Source organism: Dreissena polymorpha, chromosome 5 (assembly GCF_020536995.1).
Source record: "Dreissena polymorpha isolate Duluth1 chromosome 5, UMN_Dpol_1.0, whole genome shotgun sequence".
NCBI lineage: Eukaryota > Metazoa > Mollusca > Bivalvia > Myida > Dreissenidae > Dreissena > Dreissena polymorpha.
The window spans coordinates 73579955-73607812 of NC_068359.1; the positions used below are offsets into that span (position 1 = coordinate 73579955).

Below are 27858 nucleotides of genomic sequence, written 5' to 3' on the forward strand. Positions count from 1 at the left end.
GAACAACACCTCTGCGGAACAATGGGCCATTAATCATTGGGAAGTAGCAAAATGTTATATGCCTCCGGACGGGTATATAGGAGTGTGTTCTATTGAGGATACAGATTTCAATGGCATTGTCAGTGTTGTATTGAATTGTAAATACTTTGATAATTCGTTGTCGTTTTCGTTAGCTCCACAGCAGCAAAAGGCGTCCTGCCTTCTAACAAAGGTATTTTTACCATTTCAAATATCGTTTTAAAAACGCATACAATACATAAGTTTATTTTGGCAAATCTGAAACAAACATAATGTTTATATATTGTGTACGAGTTTCAAACAAAACATTAAAAAGAACAATAAGATTGTTGAACATAAACATTTTCGTTGATCAGTTTGTTAACTATTTTATCATGCTATTCTATAAAACATACAAGTAAAAGTATGTTGAATCTAACACACCATAGTATTGAAGTAAACAGCTTTATTTGTTACAGGCGCGGGACATCAGCAAAAAAGTTCGACATTCTTCCGATTTGAAAGTGACGAGCACTGACCTTCAGGACTATTTCCGAACATTGGTCACATTACTCAGTGATTCACGAGTTCTATTGCACGATAGTGGTGCACAAGATGCAGTCAGAAAATTAAATCAGGTAAACATAATATGCGTTATATTGACATATTTTTATTACATGTGTTTCTGAAGTGAAAACCAGTTTGCTCTCAGTAATATTCTGAGAATAAAATTAAATAGCCATATTATATACGCCGTCGAAATTATTTTCAAACACATACGTTGGGCACATTTGAGTATGTGGCCATCAATCGTTTATATTTAAATTTTAGAAGAAAACAGTTGATAACACTAACATTGTGTTGTTGTTTTTCAGTTAATAAAATACGAACCATTTTAATTAGTGTGGTTAAGGCTAAGAACGGACTGGTGTTTATCCCTTCAATTAATAAGCATGCCTGTTATGAATGTTAATATCTCCCAAAGTATCCTAAAGCCGATCATGCATAGAATATAGTTTTATACGAGTATATAAATAATATATAATCAACATACAGAGGTTTAACCCATCAAGTGTCCTCGACAAAGTAACTTAATAACATATTACACACGAAAACGACATTTACTTAATCGCGGTGCGCAATGATGTCCAAAATATCATTTTCTCAATTTTTTGGTGATATTCGCTTGATTTCCGATCTGTTAAAAAAATATGAAATTAACCTTTTTTTATTTTACCATTTGAGGTAATCTAGTTTTATATACTCTTCTTATACAAACGTATACAATATTTTAGTGTACAATCAAATTTAATGCGTTTCTTAAAACTAGTATTACCGCCGTCTGAGAAATAAATGATTTGTGTAGTTGTATTGCTGACTAATGAAAACTTTTGTTAAGGTTGCTCCGATAATTTAATAATTCTAATCGATTGTGTTGCCTAGATGCGGTTATGATCATACAAGCGTTTATCGCGGATAACGATATCACACAGTCATAGTCATGTGTTGAAACTCTGACAGCAGAATGGCGTATTTTAATTTTTATTTATATATAAAAATATTGAAAAAATATAATGCTTGATTTTCATTTCTTCTTTAAAGATATCATTTATTAACGATATCAACAGTTCAATCATCAAACTTTTTTTAAATTAAAACAATGTGCTGTTTTCTATTTGAACAGTTAGAAAATGATCCCCTTAACATTTCTGAATCGGACGCATGCCAGTTATTAAAAGATATACTGCGGAAGGCTGAACAAGCATCTGAAGAAACAAAGACACAATTACAAACGGTAGTCAATGGTTTACAGCAGGAATTAACAGAGGTGGAACACGTATTTGAAGAAACAAAGACACAATTACAAACTCATAGTGAACATATAGAGATTTTATACAGTCGTCAAGATGTTTATGAAAAGGCAATTGAACATAACCAGATCGACTCCCGTCATAACAGAGAAGAAACAAACTACGATCAAAGTGTTCAAGGTAAATATATGTTGTATTATATTTAATAGGTCTTAAGCGTCATATTTCTTGATCATTTATCTCTACATTCACTTGGATAAACACCAATTGGACAATATATAATTATCAAAATCACGCATTCGTTTGCTTTTGTTAACAAATACCTATACGCGGAATATTGAAACGACTCCAAGTCAATAACCAGTCGTTAGTTAGCGGTTACAGTATTCATCCTGAAAAAAAACATTGCGAAGGATGGAGAATGAGGCGTATGGAAATACAGAATGTCAAGACAAAACATGATACCTGTATTTTATATTTTTAAAACCTTCTTTGAACCTAAAATCACTTATGAATGTACACTATTCAATAAACACAATCAACATTACAACAAGTTTAAAGAGAGATTACTTTAGATTAAAAGCCTTTAAAAGTAATAAAACGTGTGTGAATGTAGAGTTCAAAAACACACGGTTTCGAAACCAATCAGCAGCAAACTCGAGCATGGACACATTTAAGGACTTATGTCTACGAGAATGAAATATACATTTGCTAATAAGGTATAATAAAACAAGTAAGTTTCAAATTTACAAGGAAAATATGGCTAAGCGACTCATAATTTTAATATTTATGAGTAGGCACGTACATGCAATTAAGTACAACAGTAAGTACAACAGTACGTACAACAAGCTTGAAAGAAAAAAGTGTGTGTTTAGGCTACATTAGACTCGACATTAAAGATAACAATTGTGTTACCATTAAATATACTAAACAATGACTGGGTGTCATATTTACTGAAAAGGCTGTGCAAAGGCGTATGCATGCGACTATCCGTGCATTCTAAAGCGATACGCATATACATGTTTAGCGATTATATAGAAACATCACACGTTGGCCTTAATAACTCAATATCATGCGACCAATATAGTAACATATATTATCAAAGTTAAATTTTATTACGCAAATAGTTGTTAGAATGCTAAAATGAGTATGTTGAGAGTCGTTAAAGCAAATATTCGTGCAAGTTATTATTCAATAAGGAAGATTTATTATTTAACGAGCTGTAAGTCAACAATGTTCAAAAAGTAAGCAAATATATAAAATAAAATAAAAATAAAATAAAAGAAAGTAAAACAAACACCATTTGTTTGTTCAAGAATGTCTACTCAATATGATTTTCACTTAAAATTGTATATGAAACAAATTAGCGATGCAAAAATAAAAAAGAACATCATCAAAGTCCGGAAATGTTTTCATAATCATGAAATTTAAGACTACGCATTAGATAAATATTATCGAAACGTTTTAGTCCAATAATGCATCAGTTCAATTCAGTCTGACTCAATAATAATTCTGTAAAAAAACGCAAACAATGGGCGACGCAATTGCTTTTTATTTTCATGAGACTTTAGAACAACAAACATCCATTAATGGTTTTTATTGACATAGAATGTAAAAGGTAAAGGTTTGTCTTATATCAAAAAGAAACATCCTGACTTATGGAGGAGAACAATAAATATCATAATGCATCCATTAATGATATCAAGTTGCAATCTTCAATATTGCAAAAGTTATGGCCAATGTTAAAGTTTGACGCAAACAAACTAACAAACCAACAAACAGACAGGGCAAAAACAATAGGTCCCTCAGTATAGACTGGGGGATATACAAACCAGTATAAATAACACAATATCCAATATTTGGCTACGAATGTGTACAACTGTTGACGAGAACCTCGAGTCTCATTACAATCCTTTTGTTTATAGAATTATTCTAATAACCAATAGCATTACGATGTGTAGTGAGACAAAATTAGGAAATGAATATAACATTCACAATTACGAATTCATACGGCAATTCACGTACTTCAGTGGCATGTCCTTAGAGGATTGAAACACTAAAAGGTGTTTCAAATAAATTTTTAGGTTCTTTTACCACAAAATTATTTTGTTTTACACGACAAATGTGATCGGAAATATTTTGTCATTTGAAACTTGTTTGCTTTATAAAAAAGACATTCCAAAAACACTAAACCAGGCAGGCAAATACAACATTACTTTTAACTATGTTTTTAACTTTTAAGATTTTCGAGAGCAATTGATCAAGCATTACCAAGAGAAATATGGGAAGGTAGCTGTGTCCCCATTGATGCCTAAAAATTTCCGATCTTTAGAAGAAACATATGTAGCCCCCAAAATACGCCGAATAGTAACAGAAAGCGATGGGTCAAGAAAGAAGAAACATCAAGTCAGTACGTATAAGGATTTTCTGCACACGGACAAGGACTCGAAGAAACGGATATTTTTACAAGGTGAGCCTGGCAAAGGAAAGTCCACATTTGCTGCAAAATTAGTTCTTGATTGGTGTAATCAGTTTTCTTCTGTGTCCGCACGCTTTCAAGAGAAAACATATTTCGTCGACGTAAAAACATTGAGTAAATATAAATTTGTCTTTTTTGTTGAACTGCGGGAGTCAAGAAAGGAAACAAAAATAACGGAGCTGATTAAAGAGCAAGTCATTAAAGAAATATACGATGATACAGATAAAGTTAATGCCCACTACTTTCTTCTTCAACGCATCATGCAAAGGGAAACTAGTCTTGTAGTTGAAGACGGTTTGGACGAATGGTCTACTCCTGACAATGAATGTGCTTTACCTTTGGTGGTCTCTTCATTCCAGTGTTCAGTTTTGGTTACCACTAGACCCTGGAAGATGTCCGATGAGCGGCTCAAGATATCCCAGTTTGACTCGTTACTCGAAATTGAAGGCGTTAATGACCCTTTTATTTTGAGTAAACGGATATTGGAATGTGTCGTTCATGAAAACATTGACACAGAAAACCAACATTTCCAAATGTACATAGAAGATAATCGGTTGAACGATTTATTATTGACACCAGTGCTGCTCACAATAACTGTGTGTTTGTGGGTGGATAAAATATATCTAAAAGGATCAACTTGCGAAATATACAGCAGTCTGCTGGATAGCATGCTTAAAAAGGTGAATACTACAGCAGAATATTTCCATCAGCCTCCGTTCCAGTGTTTCAAGGATTTAAAACATCTCAAACCTAACCTGGATCAAATCGAACGTATTTCAGAAGCAGCGTTCTGTTTATTGTTTTTAGAAAAAAGGGAACGTTCTCTCGTATTTACCAACAAAGAGTTATCGAAATATTTGTCTGCAAAAGAAGTGAAGTTTGCACTTAAAGTCGGCATTTTGTCTGAACGAGAATATTCTACCATGTCAAACAAACCATCGACATGTTCATTCATACACAAAAGTTTTCAAGAATTTCTGGCTGCAGTCCATATCGCTGGAAATGTGAAAACAAGCTATGATACACTTTATGAATTTTTGAAAAGTGACATAAAAGTTTGCTTTGAAATAGATCGTGTATTCACGTTTCTCTGCGGACTAAATATTGCTGCTGCGAATAAATTATCACAAGCTTTGGATAGGAGTCACACAATACCAACGGATACTGCGTATAGTAATATCATCGATGTTACGTTGTATCAAAACATGATCGTTTCTGGTTATTGGGAGGCAAAAGCCAACAAAATTGTAGAAGAAACGATTTGCTTGCAGTTAAGTAATTTTAACTTTATTGATTATCTCCATAGAAAGAGTTTAAAACGCATTCTGTCAACAAACAAGTCAAACGTTCAATATTTAGCGATTTGTGCAACTCAGTTGTCTGAATATATGTTTAAGGAAACATTGTCATCCTCAGCTCAGAGTCTTAAACAGTTACTCGTTTATTCAACTCCTGCGCGTGAAAAATCACACAATGTTATTAGTAGTTTAGTATTGGATTTATCTTCACATTACAAGCTAGAAGTATTATCCATTAGTGGGCCGATTACCTTAAACACGAATTCACTTCGCCAGCTTCAGAACTTGACAGAGCTTACACTAACAGGATTCAAATGTGCTGTGGATTTGTCATCTTGTCGAAAGCTTATCAAGCTTGAGCTCGATGAACATGTGACAGTGTTACCAAATGCACTTCGTCATCTTGACACTCTGAAGCAACTTTGTTTGGGCTTCAGTGTAAATGACACAGGTTTGTTTTATATTTTCTCAGACACCTCAAAGACAAACATGATGCCATTGTCGCAGGATGCTTTATGTGATCTGCATAATTTGGAGAGTATTAAAATTGACTACAATTGTAATGGACTGGAACTAAATGAATGTAGTCGTCTTAAGAAGGTAATGTTCGGTAAACGAGTGACACTGTCACCTTTCGTGCAATTCAATTTAAAAGACGTAGTTTTGCTTTTTATAAATTCCAAAGTTGATTTTCTGGACCTGTCATCTTGTCATATGCTACAAATTATTTTTCTTGGTGAAGAGGTCACAGTGGTACCGAACTCTATGCCAAACCTATGTAACCTGCAACGTCTTCATTTGCAATGCAAGTACGCCAGTCTTGACTTGTCCATGTGCATTAATCTTGCGCACATTTTTCTATGTGAACAGGTTTCTTTGTTACCAAACACACTACGCAATCTACATAATATTGAACATCTTACACTAAAATGCAGATACGATAATTTAGATGTTTCAACGTATATTCGTCTAAGGACACTTTCCTTGTGTACACGCGTTTCATTGACACCGACTACGTTTCAACGTTTTCCCAAACTAAAGGAACTGGAATTAAATTGCGCTTGTGATGGATTGGATTTAGTGGGGCTGACATGGATTGACTTTGGAGAAGATGTGAGAAAAGTGCGCAAAGCACTACGTTATTATTATGGCCCAAAAAACAATCGATTAAAAAACATCCATGCTTGGCTATGTTTTTGTTTGTATCCAAGACTTAGAAAACTTAGTCTGGGTGAACATGTTATTCTTTTGCCGAATGCACTTTATGATATAGATGGCGTAAACGAACTTTGTTTATTATGCAAATATGACGGACTGGATTTGTCATCCTGTCACAGTTTAAGGAAACTAGTACTGTGTAACAGCGTGACACTTGTGCCGCATTCGCTTCGTGATCTTCGGGAGTTTGATTACCTGCTCTTAGAATGTAAATATAAAGATCTTGACGTGTCATTGTGTCACAGATTAAGGACACTTATTCTGCATGAACACATTACAGTGTTGCCAAAAACACTTGATGGCCTTAATAAATTAAATGATCTGCAATTAGCTTGTCAATATGATGGACTGGATTTGTCATCCTGTCAAAGTTTAAGGAAACTAATGCTATGTAACAGCGTGACACTTGTGCCGCATTCGCTTCGTGATCTTCGGGAGTTTGAACACCTGGAATTATTTTGTAAATATGAAGATCTTGACGTGTCATTGTGTCACAGATTAAGGACACTTATTCTGTTTGAACACATTACAGTGTTGCCAAAAACACTTGATGGCCTTAATGAATTAAATGATCTGCAATTAGCTTGTCAATATGATGGACTGGATTTGTCATTCTGTCAAAGTTTAAGGAAACTAATACTATGTAACAGCGTGACACTTGTGCCGCATTCGCTTCGTGATCTTCGGGATTTTGATCACCTGCGCTTAGAATGTAAATATAAAGATCTTGACGTGTCATTGTGTCACAGATTAAGGACACTTATTCTGCTTGAACACATTACAGTGTTGCCAAAAACACTTGATGGCCTTAATAAATTAAATGATCTGCAATTAGCTTGTCAATATGATGGACTGGATTTGTCATCCTGTCAAAGTTTAAGAAAACTAATGCTATATAACAGCGTGACACTTGTGCCGCATTCGCTTCGTGATCTTCGGGAGTTTGAACACCTGCAATTATGCTGTAAATATGAAGATCTTGACGTGTCATTGTGTCACAGATTAAGGACACTTATTCTGTTTGAACACATTACAGTGTTGCCAAAAACACTTGATGGCCTTAATGAATTAAATGATCTGCGATTAGCTTGTCAATATGATGGACTGGATTTGTCATCCTGTCAAAGTTTAAGGAAACTAATACTATGGAACAGCGTGACACTTGTGCCGCATTCGCTTCGTGATCTTCGGGAGTTTGAATACCTGGAATTATTTTGTAAATATGAAGATCTTGACGTGTCATTGTGTCACAGATTAAGGACACTTATTCTGTTTGAACACATTACAGTGTTGCCAAAAACACTTGATGGCCTTAATGAATTAAATGATCTGCAATTAGTTTGTCAATATGATGGACTGGATTTGTCATCCTGTCAGAGTTTAAGGAAACTAGTACTATGTAACAGCGTGACACTTGTGCCGCATTCGCTTCGTGATCTTCGGGAGTTTGAACACCTGGAATTATTTTGTAAATATGAAGATCTTGACGTGTCATTGTGTCACAGATTAAGGACACTTATTCTGTTTGAACACAGTACAGTGTTGCCAAAAACACTTGATGGCCTTAATAAATTAAATGATCTGCAATTAGCTTGTCAATATGATGGACTGGATTTGTCATCCTGTCAAAGTTTAAGGAAACTAATGCTATGTAACAGCGTGACACTTGTGCCGCATTCGCTTCGTGATCTTCGGGAGTTTGAACACCTGGAATTATTTTGTAAATATGAAGATCTTGACGTGTCATTGTGTCACAGATTAAGGACACTTATTCTGTTTGAACACATTACAGTGTTGCCAAAAACACTTGATGGCCTTAATGAATTAAATGATCTGCGATTAGCTTGTCAATATGATGGACTGGATTTGTCATCCTGTCAAAGTTTAAGGAAACTAATACTATGTAACAGCGTGACACTTGTGCCGCATTCGCTTCGTGATCTTCGGGAGTTTGATCACCTGCTCTTAGAATGTAAATATAAAGATCTTGACGTGTCATTGTGTCACAGATTAAGGACACTTATTCTGCTTGAACACATTACAGTGTTGCCAAAAACACTTGATGGCCTTAATAAATTAAATGATCTGCAATTAGCTTGTCAATATGATGGACTGGATTTGTCATCCTGTCAAAGTTTAAGAAAACTAATGCTATGTAACAGCGTGACACTTGTGCCGCATTCGCTTCGTGATCTTCGGGAGTTTGAACACCTGGAATTATTTTGTAAATATGAAGATCTTGACGTGTCATTGTGTCACAGATTAAGGACACTTATTCTGTTTGAACACATTACAGTGTTGCCAAAAACACTTGATGGCCTTAATGAATTAAATGATCTGCGATTAGCTTGTCAATATGATGGACTGGATTTGTCATCCTGTCAAAGTTTAAGGAAACTAATACTATGTAACAGCGTGACACTTGTGCCGCATTCGCTTCGTGATCTTCGGGAGTTTGAACACCTGGAATTATTTTGTAAATATGAAGATCTTGACGTGTCATTGTGTCACAGATTAAGGACACTTATTCTGTTTGAACACATTACAGTGTTGCCAAAAACACTTGATGGCCTTAATGAATTAAATGATCTGCAATTAGTTTGTCAATATGATGGACTGGATTTGTCATCCTGTCAGAGTTTGAGGAAACTAGTACTATGTAACAGCGTGACACTTGTGCCGCATTCGCTTCGTGATCTTCGGGAGTTTGAACACCTGGAATTATTTTGTAAATATGAAGATCTTGACGTGTCATTGTGTCACAGATTAAGGACACTTATTCTGCGTGAACACATTACAGTGTTGCCAAAAACACTTGATGGCCTTAATGAATTAAATGATCTGCAATTAGTTTGCCAATATGATGGACTGGATTTGTCATCCTGTCAGAGTTTAAGGAAACTAGTACTATGTAACAGCGTGACACTTGTACCGCACTCGCTTCGTGGTATTCGGGAGCTGGAACAACTGGAATTATTTTGCAAATACGACGGACTAGACTTGTCTTCTTGTCAGAGTTTAAAGATACTCAAACTATGTAATACAGTGTCACTTGTGCCAAATGCCCTTCAAAATTGCCATGTGCTTGAACACCTTGAATTATTGTGCACATATGAAGTTCTTGACTTGTCAGAGTGTCGCAGACTTACGACACTAATTCTAGATAAACACATTAGATTGTTACCAAAAAGTCTGGATGGTCTTCGTGAACTGAATCATTTGCAATTGATTTGCCAATATGATGGACTGGATTTGTCATCATGTCAGAGTTTAAGGAATTTAAAACTATGTAACAGCGTGACACTTGTGCCGCATTCACTCCGTGATCTTCGGGAGCTTGAACAACTGGAATTATTTTGCAAATACGACGGGCTGGATTTGTCATCATGTAAGATGTTGAGGATACTAAATCTATGTAATACAGTTTCTCTTGTGCCAAATACTCTTCATAATTTGCAAACGCTTGAATACCTCCAATTATCGTGCACATATGAAGACCTTGACTTGTCAGAGTGTCGCAGACTAACGACACTAATTCTGGATAAACAGATTACATTGTTACCAAAAAACTCTGGATGGTCTTCGTGAACTGAATCAACTGAATTTGATGTGCCAATATGATGGACTTGATTTGTCATTCTGTCAGAGTTTAAGGAAACTAGTACTACGTAACAGCGTGACACTTGTGCCTCATTCTCTTCGTGATCTTCGGGAGTTTGAACACCTGGAATTATTTTGTAAATATGAAGATCTTGACGTGTCATTGTGTCACAGATTAAGGACACTTATTCTGCTTGAACACAGTACAGTGTTGCCAAAAACACTTGATGGCCTTAATGAATTAAATGATCTGCAATTACATTGTCAATATGATGGACTTGATTTGTCATCCTGTCAGAGTTTAAGGAAACTAGTACTATATAACAGCGTGACACTCGTGCCGCATTCGCTTCGTTATCTTCGGGAGTTTGAACACCTGGAATTATTTTGTAAATATGAAGATCTTGACGTGTCATTGTGTCACAGATTAAGGACACTTATTCTGTTTGAACACATTACAGTGTTGCCAAAAACACTTGATGGCCTTAATGAATTAAATGATCTGCAATTAGCTTGTCAATATGATGGACTGGATTTGTCATCCTGTCACAGTTTAAGGAAACTAATACTATGTAACAACGTGACACTTGTGCCGCATTCGCTTCGTGATCTTCGGGAGTTTGAACACCTGGAATTATTTTGTAAATATGAAGATCTTGACGTGTCATTGTGTCACAGATTAAGGACACTTATTCTGTTTGAACACATTACAGTGTTTCCAAAAACACTTGATGGCCTTAATGAATTAAATGATCTGCGATTAGCTTGTCAATATGATGGACTGGATTTGTCATCCTGTCAAAGTTTAAGGAAACTAATACTATGTAACAGCGTGACACTTGTGCCGCATTCGCTTCGTGATCTTTGGGAGTTTGATCACCTGCGCTTAGAATGTAAATATAAAGATCTTGACGTGTCATTGTGTCACAGATTAAGGACACTTATTCTGCTTGAACACATTACAGTGTTGCCAAAAACACTTGATGGCCTTAATGAATTAAATGATCTGCAATTAGCTTGTCAATATGATGGACTGGATTTGTCATCCTGTCAAAGTTTAAGGAAACTAATACTATGTAACAGCGTGACACTTGTGCCGCATTCGCTTCGTGATCTTCGGGAGTTTGAAAACCTGCAATTATTTTGTAAATATGAAGATCTTGACGTGTCATTGTGTCACAGATTAAGGACACTTATTCTGTTTGAACACATTACAGTGTTGCCAAAAACACTTGATGGCCTTAATGAATTAAATGATCTGCAATTAGCTTGTCAATATGATGGACTGGATTTGTCATCCTGTCAAAGTTTAAGGAAACTAATACTATATAACAGCGTGACACTTGTGCCGCATTCGCTTCGTGATCTTCGGGAGTTTGATCACCTGCACTTAGAATGTAAATATGAAGATCTTGACGTGTCATTGTGTCACAGATTAAGGACACTTATTCTGTTTGAACACATTATAGTGTTGCCAAAAACACTTGATGGCCTTAATGAATTAAATGATCTGCAATTAGCTTGTCAATATGATGGACTGGATTTGTCATCCTGTCAGAGTTTAAGAAAGCTAGAACTATGTAACAGCGTGACACTTGTGCCTCATTCGCTTCGTGATCTTCGGGAGTTTGAACACCTGGTATTATTTTGTAAATATGAAGATCTTGACGTGTCATTGTGTCACAGGTTATGGACACTTATTCTAGACAAGCAAATTACGGTGTTGCCAAACACACTGGATGGTCTTAATGAATTGAATGAATTGCAATTAGATTGCCAATATAATGGACTGGATTTGTCATCCTGTAAGAATTTAAGGAAACTAGTACTATGTAACCGCGTGACACTTGTGCCGCATTCGCTTTTTTATCTCCGAGAGCTTGAACACCTGGAACTATTTTGCAAGTATGATTGGCTCGACTTGTCAATGTATGATAGACTAAAGACACGTATTCTTGGTGAAAAAGTTACACTGTTGCCTAATCTGGCTTATACCATTCGCGATTTTACTTTAAATGTAATTGGATTTTTCATTTTATCTTATGTATACCCGGATCTTCATGAATTGTTGTATGACACATTATTCAATTCTTAATAATTAACAGATCTGTCCGTCCTTAGATTGTCTGTCTAAATATCATATTCCTTAAATTACAAATGCTATTTCTGTCATTTTTCTGGTTCAATGAGTTTTAAGCGTTAATACTCTCTGGTGCCTGAGAGACGTAAATTACTAAGTCGGTGTAAAACAGCCCATTTTATTCTCTGAAACAATATCAGAACACGCACTATATAATATATCAAAACAACATAAATATTTGAATGCACAAATATTATTTGTGGAATATATATTTATACATATATGCGACGAAGTTGATAATCATTATAAATTAACAAATCATACAAAATAGTATTCTTATTTTCCCAACGTTAAAATTGTTCAATCAAATCATAAAACAACGGAGTTGTTAATTCATGAGAAAACTGTACTTTTATTTTTGCTGGTATAATACTCATAAAATAGCGACAATTATGAATACCAGAATCCCTATACTTTTCCGGGCATTGTGCAATAAAGTAATTTTCCTAAATACCCTATATCGAACTTAAAATAAATGAAAGTAACGAACAATAGTTTAAGTATAATAATATTCATATGCAGCAGACAATAATTTAAGTGTGAAAATAAGTAAATAGTAACACAACTCTGACCTGAAACAATATCAGAACACGCACTGGCTAGTTAGTCTTGCGCGGTTCTTAAATATCATTTCAGGGTATGTGGGTAGGGGCTAAGTCTAGATTTCTTAGAATTGCGATCAGGCATTTCCAAATTCATATCCCACGTGATCCCACGTGATTGTCCACGTGAGTATACATGTTAACTTTTGATACGTCCACCCACTAACTTATTCATATTTATTCGGGTCAAGACCGTTGACCCTAAGTCACGGAATTTTTCGATTCTCCGGACTACCCTCGGACGTTCTTAATATGGGGAAGAATTTGGATAGGAATGTGTTACTCATTTCTGGTTCCTTTGTACCCTGCTTTTTTCATTCATAGTAAACGTGGACAAAGGTGAAACTCCGGGGCGAAGTGTTATTTATATGATCTTTCTGTTTGTATGTATCTACCTGGCTAACCCACGCGGGAGATTTTAGTTAAGTAGGTTGTTTGCAGTAATGCTACAATCAAGTCCGAAAGAGAGATATTTGTTCGCTGTGATTTTTCATTCATCTATTTGTTCATTTGTTTATTGATTCTATTTTCATTTATTCTCTGTTTATGTATTAAATATTTGTATAACTTCATAAATTAAATGCTGTATCAATTTGATACATTGTTATCAGAAATAAAGTGCACAATTCCTAACATAAAAATATTTATTTTTTATCAATAAGAGATCGATCGTGTCAAACAATACTGTGACCCAAAACGCGCGAACTTGGTTTCATTTTTGTAAATAAATGTTCATGTAACTGTCCCTTCAGTTTCTGTGTATGTAGATTGTTCTAACGTTGGCGATGTGTTGGAGATGTATATATATATATATATATATATATATATATATATATATATATATATATATATATATATATATATATATATATATATAACATTCTCGCAGCATAAAACCTGGCCGATACGATTGCAATAATATCACTAGATATAAAGCCATATTACTTTATGTTGAAACATTTTCCTATCAGACAACGATAGAAATACTCTCATTAGATATCAATATATATTTATTCTGTTACTATTCCTCGGATATTCAGAATAGTATGTAAATATTGCAATCGATTGATTCATCGTTATTTTGTTCTGTATATTTTTTGCTTTTACGGTATTTTGAAGTGTTTTAATTTCGTTCAGTCATATATTGTTGTATTGTTTTGCTACATTGTTAAGCCTTTTTAAATAATGCGTCATTGAATATTAAATGTGTTGAAAGTATTGAATAAAATAATAATTACGTTTGTAATTTTTGAGATATGCTTTTGTATTTCTTATTGCCATTATTTGATTTTATATTGTATTCATATTCAAATTGTCATGATATTCGTGTATTCATTTATTTGTATATTCTCATATCAGTCTTCTCTGCATATTAAGTATCGTGTCATATTGAATAAATTGGGTATATTTTTCATCATGTGACCCCTATAAACGATTTCCCATATATATTTCACATTGCCATAATGAAGGTATATAATATTTAATGGAGGTTGGGTGCTTCTCCGTAAAAATCGAGACTCAAATAGCGTGCATAGCCGTCTACCTGATTAATGAATACTTTTTGTCTAAAGTGATCCGGTACTCATCCCGTGTCGCCAATAACTATATCAATATTTTGCGTCATTTAAATATAGATCACGTGACGTCTCTAAGGTTTCCTATTTAAAAATTCCTAACAACTTACCACTTAATTTTTAATATGGCATTACTAAGCGTAAGTCTATGAATGAATCATCTATATATGATATAGTATACCTATTTAATGAAAGTTTAAGGGATATTATGTTGAAAGGAAAGTATTAATTATCTTCAAAATATTAATATATTTGCTTGTTGGGTTAAACATTTGCTTCAAATATAATTTATTTTGGTAGGATAAATCACACATAAAATCCTCTTCATAGAAATATAGGACTAAATCAGCTATTTTGTGCACAGTTGGTTCTTATTGGTACGTCAATATTTTGTTATTATTATTTTCGATTGAATCCAACAAAGAGGTTTGCCTAAACAAAGTCGAGAGCTGAACCTTAATATAAAACAACCCAAACAGTAAAAATATTCAAAATCAGATTTTACTGAAAAGATTAGTGCAGATAGAAGTCCAACATAAATTGACACATGCTATCATAAAATTATCAAGACAGCGTGGCGAATACACAAACTATTGCCTTCTCTTAAAGGTCAATGTCCGAATAGTGAAATGGGCTTTATGTATATTAACAGTAAGAAAGGTACCTACATGCTAGGTTAACTATTTGCGTATGGTATGGCAAACAACAACAAATAGCAGGGCATTCCGTCATAAGGAGACATTGTACTCTTATGTTAGCTCATTTATTGAAATTACTTAAATGTCTGTGTATCAAAATGACATTGACATTTATTTGATATGTAGTGCAATCATATGATACGCTCGCATGACTGTTTACAATATATACGTATTCAAAGGCGTTTTTGTTCCAAAGTATGCGTAATTAACTATGATGTTGTCAATATGCTCTTAATAGCAATTAATGATGTTCGTGTTTATAGACGAAGTAAGTGTTTATTGTGGTGTTTCTTGCTAAAAGAATGATACAAGCATATTGAAATGTATATTACATTGGACCATATTTTGTATCTTAATTTTAGTCACCTTCTGTCGAATGAAACAATAAGGTTCGAGTAAAATATCTGGGACAACGGCGCTAACAGATTCTGAAAACATACATACTCATGCTAAGACGTTCATTGTGTTTTATCTTTGACACATGTTTAATGATGCAGGTAATATTTACAAAAACTACTTGCGCGAATATTATAAAACTTTAAAGGGAAGATCGACGGATAATACGTTATTGTTTTGAGTATATACAATTTTTGTTTGGAGTTATATACCATTGTCTTTGCGATTTCATTTGATTGAAAATTTGACTTTTATTGTAAGGTAGCTTGCTCATAGACATATTTATTGACATTTTTTCCTGAGTGTTTATAATAAACCGTCATGATGATATTTGTTGTTCTTACGTTCTTAGACATCTTACATTTAAATTTATTTTTATGTATAGTAATTTAATGTGTACTTTTGTCCTTTTGGCAAATAAAATAAAACTATTTTTATCTAAAAGTATTATATTTTACCAAAATGTGTTATTTGAGAAATCTGTGTGTGTGTGTTAACATTGCATATAAGTTCGGCTGACAAATATTTTTGTATTTTATTCTCCTTTGTCCGCATCTTAGTTTGGTTGGTGGTCACTAAAATCAACAGCTGGGTGTTCCCTCTAGTTACTCCGGTTGATCAACACAGCACAATACAACACCAAAGTATTTAATATCTTTCAGTAAAAACACACATAGCTGTAAACTGCAGCTTTAATTCGAAATGCGTCCAAAATGGTGTGAGTCTAGTATGTTAATTAGGTTGGAGGTCTGGGACATACTCCGGGTTCTCACAAAATGCAGCCTTAAGCGGAACGAGCTCATATATATCGAAATACACACACACGCACTCACAATCATACAAAATGTCAAATAATAGTATTGCATTTCATTCGTTAAATAAGAATGCAAACAAAAAATAATTTTCGAAATGTATGTTAAAATTGATATCACCCAGAACAACTTAGACAATCGTGTTTCAAAATATATTGAATGTAACACAAATGTAACATATATACATGCCTTCCAGTGATTAATCTGTTAATATTTTATATTTTAAACACAAAAATAATTGTTAAAGTCACTATTCACCTTTTGTGTTTCTACCCGTATGAATTATGGTGACTGAATACACTATGCGTTACTACATGTGTATCAATTTTGCATAGCAATTTATTGATATGTATTGCACTCATAATTTAAACGATTTGTTGATGTAAATATTAACAAACTTATGATCGTTGCTTTACTGAAGTATGTGTTATTTCTTGTTATACTGGCAGGTTGTCTAAATGTACTATACTAATTAATTGATTATTTGAGAATTGTTTTAAAATATAATCAAAATGTTTCACAATTTAAATGTATTCAACGCAGTTGGTAGCTGTAATTGTTGTTGTTGTTGAAGCTGCTGTGAGTGAGTAACAAACAGATAAGGATAACAAAAATCATTGGTTTGTCTTTAAACTGTTTATACAAAAATAATACATTGACATATAATTTATGTATCGGTCGCTGATACGACGTTACATTTTCCGAAATGACAATTTCCTTTTTTAAATATTTAAATATTTATTTAACCAATGGCTGTTTAAAATATAGATATCGCATTTTAACGCTCAGTCAAATAAATGTTTCACTTGTGAAGAATTTTTGGAAACAGTTATCAATTGTAAGGAATGACATGTATAGGAATTACCGTCGTATTGACGTTCACTATTTATAATAAAATAGTATTGTTATAAAAAATATTAAGGACTTGTCCATTTGGTATATGTGAGAATCCTAATTCCACTAGATCCGTGTATCAAATGTTATTAAATTTATGTCTTTAACGTGAACAAATGTATTGTTAAAATGCATGGCTTTATTTCGTGTGAAATACCGTCGATATACCACTTTACATTCTCATTCTTTCATATCAACCACCGTTTTGAAGGCAAGTACGTACACAGTGTGTGATCAATATAATACATGCCAAGTCATTTTAAACTATAAACGTATACACATGTTTAGTTTTGTATGTCCACAAAATGATACAAAATGGTACAGTATTACGATAAAACAAATCGAAATACTAGTAGGTTGTTTATTATTCTGCACGAGCTCTTGTTTCAGTGATTGTTTAGAGAAATAATTTTGTTTCAGAGTTGAAAGCTTCAGATCATATCTAGATTATGAGTGACGCGACGAGTTACGGCTAATCACCACACATGATGATATATTTTGTTGGTATAATACATCGGTAATAATTTTTTGGTAAACATCAATAATAATTCTATGTTTGTAGTGGAAGGAGCGAATATATACTAACGTCGTTGACGTTAAATAAAAAATATGTATAGTAGTTGTACAAAAATGTCATGCTAAAAAAATCTTCAAGTATGTTATAAAGTAAGAAGACGATGATGATGAAATAATTGATAATAAATTACGTAAGTTTCGCTTTTAAATACACGAAATATAAAGACTGTTTAACTGCCATCTTTTTTAAACAATACACATTATCAAAGGCCCTAGGTCTCTCTCCTGAAACACGCAGAAACTAACCTGTTATTTTAAGAGTGTGTGATGTTTGTTTATTAACTGTATTGTTATAAGGATTTTTACTCTTTATGACACAGACTTAATGTGGTTTGAGACAGTATTTTAACATATCAAATGTTTTACTATAAACATAAAAAGTAACCCCAAAAGTGAGGCCTAATTTGACCGTAGGGGCTAAATATAATAAAATTTAGCAGAGGACCACCATAAAAGGTCGCACGTCAAATATTAAACCTTCGGCCATTGCGTTTTCTAAGGTTTTCTTCACTATATAGGTCTATATAGTCATTTGATCCATGTGCGTAGTTTGTTTTGACCCCATGTACATGATTTGAACAAACTTAGAAGAGGATAAATATATTATGTTACACACCACACATCAAACTCCTGACTCTCGCGGTTTCAGAAAAGAATATTTTTGACATGTATCGATATTTACTGTATCAATCTTGATTAATAATCCTTGGCGTGGCAATTTTTTACCCCATGTGCGTGATTTAAATAAACTAATCAGAGTAGCAATATAAAACGAAACACACCAAATAATAAATTACTGTTGCATATGATAATATCTCTGGTATCGCATCACGAGGTATCAAAGGTCAAGTTTTACTCATGATTTATCATTCAGTAACACATAAAATTATGAGCCCTTATGGTTTCCAAGTGGTTTAACAAATAAAACATTTGCACAAATTATTCAATGGAATTATTTAAATCGGCATTTGTTTAAATTCTTGTAACGGCGTTTTATACAAAGGAATATACTCGTTTGTTGACCATTATGCAAGACGCAATATGTTTCGATTTGCAATAAACACAAATTTGAAAAACGATTTAAGCTTCAACTCATACGCATCATCAAAAATATATTTATTTGTTCACTTTGTCACCAACATTTGTTCATCCAGCCTTTGTCGGAAAACAGCACGTGTAAGTTACTTCCGGTTTCTTCCAATCCTCTCTGTCGTATTAATTTACTTCTGTTATTCACACATTACGTCAGCGTTGGCTCTGACGTCATCACTCGATACGCTGATCGCTTCCATCCTGAATCTGAATTGAATTCGTGTCTTTAAAATTCGACATAGACAAAATATTTCAGAACAACAATCAACTTGAAAACTGATTTATCAAAATCGTCTTTTGCCATGCATATATTATTCGTGGTTTGTATATTATTTTCTATGACATTGCATATGTGTTGTTTGTTATGGGTTTTTTCGGAAAAAATGTTTTGATGAAATAAAAAACATGTTTTAAATTCCGTTTGCTAATATATAGCACTTTGCACTAAACGAACATACAACTTCATAATCTTCTTCATTTCGCCGCATGCACCAATCCAACTACTTGACTAGTTGATTGTAATTTTGTAATTTTAAATACGTAAAATAGCTCATAACGAAACATTTAAACAAGTCATATTCTTGAATATTACCAAGGATGCGTTTTTAAACATAAAAATATACAAAATATTATGACAAAGGTGGTGTGACCGACACGTCGTGAACACGAGCATAATTGTGTGGTATTTATGATAACTAGCTACGTGTGAACTTTCAGTCCAGCAGAATTCGATACAGAAAGAAGTAGGCATTGTCGGAAATTCCTATTCTATCGTTTCGTATACGATTTGTTTTTATTCCAGCTTGTCAGCAGATATCATTGTCCTGTAAGTATTGAAATTTTACCTTAAAATGCAACATGTTTCATTTGAAAGTAAAGCATATTTATTTTGTCGATATAATATAATATATCGACAAAAAGTCATTTGATAAAAAACAAATCATTGATTCCTAACAAACACTAAATTACCTTCTAAATTCCTTTTATTTTTATCTTGCAAAACACAATTACTCAACTTCTTTGATGTCATATAAACCCATTATGTAAAAAATGGTTTAACGTATAAAGCTGATCACTAAATAGGAAACAAAAATAGCCGATATCTGGTTAACGAAAATCAAATAACAAATCAACAAAAATAATACCCCGAAAATAATTTCCATTTTTTGTTGGTGCCAAATATAAACTGCGTTTGGTTTTCCAGATTGAGTTCTTTATCATATTACCTACATTCAATCATAATTTCTCAATTAACGTTGTCTTATAACGAAGAATATTGCATGAATAATTACAAATATATTTGTCATTGAATATCTTTATTCATTTCATTTCGTTTAATAGATTATTGGCACTCCTGTTTCAAAAAAAGTGAACAAAACAAAATTTGGCCGACCCATAAAATCCTATTTTTAAGATGTTTTTTGCAAAATATCTTTGTTTGGTCTTTACTCGGTATCCGTTAAATACTAGCTGAAAAAGGTATCCGTTGAATACTAGCTGAGAAAAAACTTAAGACTTCGCAAGCACTTGTCGAATGACCTTCAGTAAAAATAACGAAAACTCACCGATCATACCAAATTTGTAATGACTCGAATGTGCAGTTACCATGCATATGGCAGTTTTACACTTTTTTATCGTGACTACTTTTTGTACCATGGTCGTTATATACAAGGCAGCATTTGATACAAAGGTCAAACTCGAACGCGCCTACTCGCCACAACGATAAATCATTGGCGACGATTCTAAACTTTTGTACGCACCAGAACGACAAAAAGACACTTAAATATCCCGCGAGGACGGTCCTTGTATGGCGAGTTGGTGCCAATGGGTTTTCGTTCTGGCGGGTTCTAATGACGCTTATTAAGAAATGTGTATCCGTTTCATGTTTCGCGCATGTTTAGCGGAAACCGCCGAGACGAAGGACGAAAACTACCAGCTTTCATTCATTATAGTGCCAATTCTTATTATTGTGGTGCGTTGCTCTGAAAATGATAATGATAATAGAATTTCACTATTCCGATATATATATTTATATATTCATTATCCGGGATGAATGAACACATCAATCGTTTCAAAGATGCCGTTACATAAGGTGCGCAATTTACCCATATTGGTACAACTTCGGATACATTTTGCCGAATAAGTTAAAATAAGAGTCCACGGCAGCCCGTAACGGTGTTATTATCTATAAATATATAAAATGTGTTGCGTCCCTTGTGTTATAAATCTTGCCTAGTATACACTGAACAACTTTTCTCTTTGGTTATATTGAATATTTTCTTTCTTATTTTCTCAAATCTTAATCGACGAAGTCAGTTTGTATATGTTTGCCATATACTGTTTTCATATCTTACTTTGGATTCGTTTAAATATGTCAAAGTAAGATTTACAACAATCACTGATCGGTTACGGTAAAAGGTAAATCATTTCGTATCTCCGGTTCAAGATTTGTGTACGCGCAATTTAAACAACTCGAAAGTCGTATTTTTTCTTTCGAAACTGCTTTTTACAAAAGACCTCATTTGACCCAAATTTGTTCTGGACATTTTCCAGATTAATATTCTCACGAAGTTTAATCGCGAATGTGTCATAAATGTGGCTTCTATAGTGTTTCTTTTAACATTTCACCAGATGACCTAGTTGTTTTACCTCACTTTAACGAGGTTCGAACTTGGCTTATGAATTTGAACTTTTAAGTTTCAAACCAAGATTAAGCCGAATTGAGTCTTAAAATATTGCTTCTAGAGTGGTCACAATATTTGTCTATAACGTGATTTAGTAACATAGTTCTTTATCCAAATAGAGCTAGATTCGATCTTGGCCTATTATATTGTCAGTATAAACATTCTGGCCAAGTAACATTAAGGTTTTTGCAGAAAATGTGTCAACTAGAGTGATAACGAGATAAAATTGAATCGAATACTTTGTTTTGTTTCTAGCATTTGACCTTAAGCTATCTGATGACCTAGTTTTGATCCCACTTGATCTAAATTCAAACTTGGATATGCTTGAAACCCGTAAACTTTCTGCGCGGGTGTGATAGAATAGCATTTTATATAAGATATCGATGTCAGACTTCAATTGGAGTTCATGCACTCATCTTGCAGATAAATGAGTACGGGTTTGTGTCTTTTATGACCTTTAAATTAAAGAGTTAGTCAAAATACAGCGATAGAACTCGCGTGGCATAAGATATTTTTCTAAAATGACCTCAAACAATCGATAATGTACGGTGGCATAGAGGTGATATTTACTCCTCTATTTTTAAAATGCAATCCTCTTTTTTTCTATCTCGTGGCCACGAGTTACTAAGTCGAGGCCACGAGATAAAAAGAGGAGTGTAAAACTTAATAAAAGAGGAGTGTAATTAAAGAAAAATAGCAGTACAGTAAATAAAGTACAGGTGCATTAAACAAAAGAGGAGATAATTTTAATTGCCAATATTTGAAGAAATATCCATGATGTATATCATCAAAGACTTTTTGGAATAGACGATGCTTAGCATTTAATTATATATATAAATTTGTGTGTGTGCTTTATTTTCAATGAAATTGGTTTAAAAAATATTAATATCGTAAAAGGCAAACCAAGTGTCAATTAAGCATTACAATAACACGTTCGTATGCCAATACCAGCTTATTTACGCTATTTATAGGGAGTCGGAGACGGGCAATATCAGATGGCTGCAGGCAAGCAGAATCAGCCTTAAAATTGTTATGGCAGATGAGAGAGCTGCAGTGGACAGCTAATCAGTCTCTGGTCTAAACCGCATCTCTAAGCTATTCTCTTGATTGGCTCTCCAGCTAGCCCAGTGGTTAGGACACTCGATCCTTACATAGGCGACACGGGTACAGTTCCCGTTCCCGGCAGCATGTGAGTTTAGTTGGTTATCACCACATCACAATTGACATATTCTTTTAGTAACAACGAAAACGCTGGAAATAGCAGCTTTAAATCAAAATTCGTCCCCAATTCCGTGAGTCTAGTAAGTTAACCCATTTATGCCTAGCGTCCTGAAAAAAGGACATTGCAAACAGCGTAGACCCAGATGAGACGCCGCATAATGCGGCGTCTCATCTGGGTCTGCGCTGTTTGCTTAAAAAGAATTTCTTTATGAAATATTCTAAATATAGAAATAAATATACTTGACATCCCTAATTTTGGAAATAAATTGATCCAATTTAGAAGGATGGGCGAGTCAACTAGGCATAAATCGGTTAATTCGGTAGGAGTGATGGGGCACACTCGCGGTCGGCACATGATGTAGACTCTGCGCTCATACACTTCGAAATACACACACATTCTCGTGAATCGAGCGACATCGCCGGTATCGGTAGCGAGAGTATGGCCAGGTATCGAACCAGTGTGGGAATCAATTAAAGTACGAGATGTAACGAAACAAAAATATGTTGCTAAATTAATGAAATCGGGGGGGGGGGGCTTACTTTGTTCGTAATTTAGACAACACAAAAAAAACACGTTATTTATAGCTGGTGTATGATATAAAATAAACGATACTAAACAATATTCTGGTTTAAAAAAAGACCACAAAGGGTAAGTGTTTTTTAAGTGTGCCCTTTTTTAAGAACCTCTAAAACATAGATTAATAATAGTAATAAAATTAGTCATAATAATCATAATAATACAATAACACCAACAAAGTAATCCCCCAACCGATTTTTATTTTCAACGTAAATACGTAAACCCAAATATAAACAGAACATATACACATTCTATAAAAACCAAGATGTAAATATATTAATATATAAGTAACCAATTCAAAAAGTCAATAACCTGAAAAAAAAACATATTGTACGATATGTATCCAAAATATTTAATATTAAATAAATCAAAAAAGTTAATTCTCAAAATATTTTGTTCTACAACAACAAAATTCAAGAAGTAATTACAATATGTTACTTCTGCTTGAACAATGAGTTTTGACCCCTATTCCAATTACGCAATTTACTAAAAGGCAAAGGTCAACGATTCTTAAAGGGGCCATTACACCGATTTTGGCATGCATTGAAGTTTGACATCAAATGCTTTATATTGATAAATGTACACATTGGATCTAAAAAGCTCCAGTAAAAAACGAGAATAAAATCAAAGAAAGAAAAAAAGTTACCCTCAACTGGGCTCGAACCACTGACCCCTGGAGTTAAAGTCTATCGCTTAGACCACTCGGCCATACGCGCTCATACAATGAGTGGTGAATTTTATACTATATATAAGAAATTTTCGTATTATCACAAAATATAGCGACAATAACAAAACTCTCCAAATTATTCAATCGTTGACGTTGCAACGCTTTATAATTTTCAGGTTTTTAAATCGTCAAAAGATGCATATAATGGATATTTTAGAGTATGGTATTAAATGTTACTGTTTCCTCACAAATAACATAACTACAACTAAAATTTGCGAATCTGAAACAATTGTTTAAATTTTGTCAATTTACCGAAGCGTGAAAATGCCCCTTTAAATAGACTAACATATGTCTTTTGTTCCTACTAATATCTACAAAAAAGGATAGCTTCGGCTTTAATCGTTACCTTTTTGTTTATTATATTCAACATTTTTTAATGCTCATTTTGCAAGAATATTTGCAATTATAATCTCGCGATTTGCGAGAGACGCATATATTATGGCAATATGTTCACAGAGCTTCATTAAAAACTTGCTTTTTATAAATCAAGTACAAAACTTCTAATCTATACTAACAAGTATAAATCATGCACGTATTTGTATTCTGCGCATAAGTGTATGCCCAGGTAAAATATGTTGTATTTTTTGTAACTTTTTACTGGTTCAAGCTTAAAAATAACTGTCTAAAATTGAACCGCATTACCATAAAGTAATTTTCTTTTCCGATTTACTACAGATTAAACCCTTTATTCATCATAACAATGGTAGTCGCCCACGAAAAACTCCCTTTACTTTTCTCTGGTGGGAACATCCAACCAAGGAAGAAACGTGTGAACCGTAGCCATGCACTTAGTCCATTCTTCAGAATATAGGAATGACGGTCTTATATATTTATATACACACATAATCTTGTATATAACAACAATAACATGAATTTGAATTTGATGTTGCCACGTTGAGGACTTCGCTAGAACTGAAATCAAACGCTATTTATTTCTATAAATACACAAACAAACTTGCAAAACCGGTTTGTTTTCTCATGTCCGTCAGCAACAAACTTCAAACAAACATAAACAACAACTATGTTGTGCGATTTGCGAGAGACGCATATAGACCATGCAAAGTATAGTAGGATAAACATCAAATTCCAATTCATACATATGGTTTCATCGGTAGTATACACGAATTTACAATATCTAGCAAATTACAAGTTTAAAGTTTTTGTAACCGATAATCTTTTATCTAAAGAATCTTGAACATAAACGTCTTTTGCTATGTCAGTTTTCCATCTCCCATGCCTCTTAAGACATCTTTCAGAAACGCTAGAAGTATTTGCCACATTAGTGGCTCCACTGGCTCGTAGTGAGTGTGTACCAAGGTTAAGTTCGGGACCAACTAATTTCAATTTCTAATTAAACAATGCATTCTCTTACTCGTGTGTAACTTAATTTCTTCTCTTTTTTAATTTAAGAGGATACAGTTTAAGAACGAAAAGCTGAACAAAAAAATCGTTTGATTCATTACATAATTTTGCTAATGACATATATTTTGCTAAAATTCCATATGGGCAAGCTGTAGTTGTACCTTTTGCAATTATAATCTCCGAACCATTTCTATAAATGTCAGTTTTGCAATGGCACACATCAATAACTAAATGATCAGATTTGAATTGAACGTATTTACAACGAAGTTCACTTACTTCGTTCATATGCATTAAACCAGCATATCCTAAAATGATCATAGCTAAATCTCTTACATCAATTACATCAGTAGAATTTTCATACATCAAACATAATGACTGTATCATTTCTGAAGAAAATACATCTTTCTTTTGAACTGGGTTTGAACAATCACGTTTTGAAGCTTCTAATAATTGTTTAACAATGGTGTTTTCCGTTTGATCATTTACACCATTTATGGAATGAACCCATTTGATACTGTAGAACACAGATGAAACAACGTTGTTAGATTTTCCTTGATCCATCAACTGAATCCTGTACATTGCTACTGATATAGGTACGGCTGGCATTGCAACTAACGAATTTTCGTCGCAATATGTTTTGAAATGTTCAAATGAATAAATCTATTTTTCACCGTATTGCCTGCTTTTGATTGCATCAAATATCCAGCCATTCTGTCCGCCATTTGATCTATGTGTTGCCCATGCAAACCCGCGTCCTCTAATCGCTTTTTTAGAGTTTCGCTCAAACCAATACCTGTCAAGCATATGTTATAAATGCATCAATACATGAAATATGGTATGCATCTTAATGCTATCATATCAAATAATAATATATTTTCACCAAAACAACCGTTATTTTCCTTTCCAGGAATCGTACAATCTCTACCAAGAATTTGACAATCTTTTACAAAATCTCTAAATATGCCGTCGGACGAAATCAGCATTGTCCAATAGGGCGAACTGCCCATTTTGGGATAACAAGGGTGCATTTTGCTTTATCCGATATCATCTTAGCCATGCAGTTCGGAACCAACCTAGGTGGCGGAACTAACCAGTTTGCATCGCTTCCCCAATATTGAACTAAGGCATCTACTGCCTCTGTTCCTGGAACCCACCATCGGGAAATTAACCTTCTGCATTTATTATTTAAATGCGATGCGAATCCATCAACTGAATGTTTACCCCATGTGGTATCTAATGCTATAAAATAACATGGCTTTATCTGCCAGACATCTGAATCGAAACATCTACTTAAATAGTCGCTCTTTTCATTGTTTGCTCTTGGAATCCATTCCGGACATATTGCTATATATTATTTTGATCACACAACGTATTTAAATCTAAAGCTATTTCATGAAAATCCTTTTTTCGACTACCATTCAGTAATACTGATTTTACATTTTTATTGTCTGAATACAATTTTATGTACGAATTTTGTAAAGCATTTCCAAAAGTTTAAAACTATTCTGTTAACTGCCTCCGCTTCTCGTCAAGTGGAGCTGCGTGTCTTTTCTATATCAGACCAGATGCCAAGTACTTCTTCATCTTTTACCGTATTATCAACCACCTTTATAGAAAAAAGATAAAAATCGTCACCTTCCGCCGACTTACCATATAATCTACAACCCATCTCTGACAACCGTCTAATATCTTTAACGTCCTCTTCAGCGGACTTACCCTATACGCCATGTCTCATTTGCGGGAACCATGTAATGGAGTCTTTGTCCACTTCCGGGGACCCAATCATACCTTTTTTGCTCACTTCCGAGAGGCATCTTACGGAATCTATGTCCACTTCCGGGGGCCAAAGCATACACATTTGCTCACTTCCGAGAGCGATCTACTGGGCTCTAAGTCCACTTCCGGAAACCATAGCATACTTTTTCTGCTCACTTCCGGGAGCGATCTACTGGGCTCTATGTCCACTTTCGGGGACCATAGCATATAATTTCTGCTCACTTCCGGAAGCAATCTACTGGGCTCTATGTCCACTTTCGGGGACCATAGCATAGGCTCTATGTCCACTTCCGGGAACCTTAGCATAGGCTCAATGTCCACTTC

General features: G+C 34.0%; 1 protein-coding gene across 1 annotated transcript; it reads left to right on the plus strand.

The window, feature by feature from the left end:
• Positions 1 to 58: 58 nt before the first annotated feature.
• LOC127831343 (uncharacterized) lies at positions 59 to 27809 on the plus strand. Its single transcript, XM_052356311.1, has 7 exons — positions 59 to 118; positions 477 to 635; positions 1682 to 1988; positions 4051 to 4278; positions 6058 to 6185; positions 10071 to 10309; positions 27632 to 27809. The coding sequence occupies exons 1-7, from the start codon at positions 59 to 61 to the stop codon at positions 27807 to 27809; spliced, it is 1299 nt and encodes a 432-aa protein (XP_052212271.1).
• The last annotated feature ends 49 nt before the right edge of the window (positions 27810 to 27858 follow it).

Coding starts and splice junctions, on each gene's coding strand:
- LOC127831343 (XM_052356311.1), top strand. CDS start 59: ATGCCTCCGGACGGGTATATAGGAGTGTGTTCTATTGAGGATACAGAT. Junction 636..1,681: donor CAGTCAGAAAATTAAATCAG/GTAAACATAATA, acceptor CTATTTGAACAG/TTAGAAAATGATCCCCTTAA. Junction 1,989..4,050: donor CTACGATCAAAGTGTTCAAG/GTAAATATATGT, acceptor TTAACTTTTAAG/ATTTTCGAGAGCAATTGATC.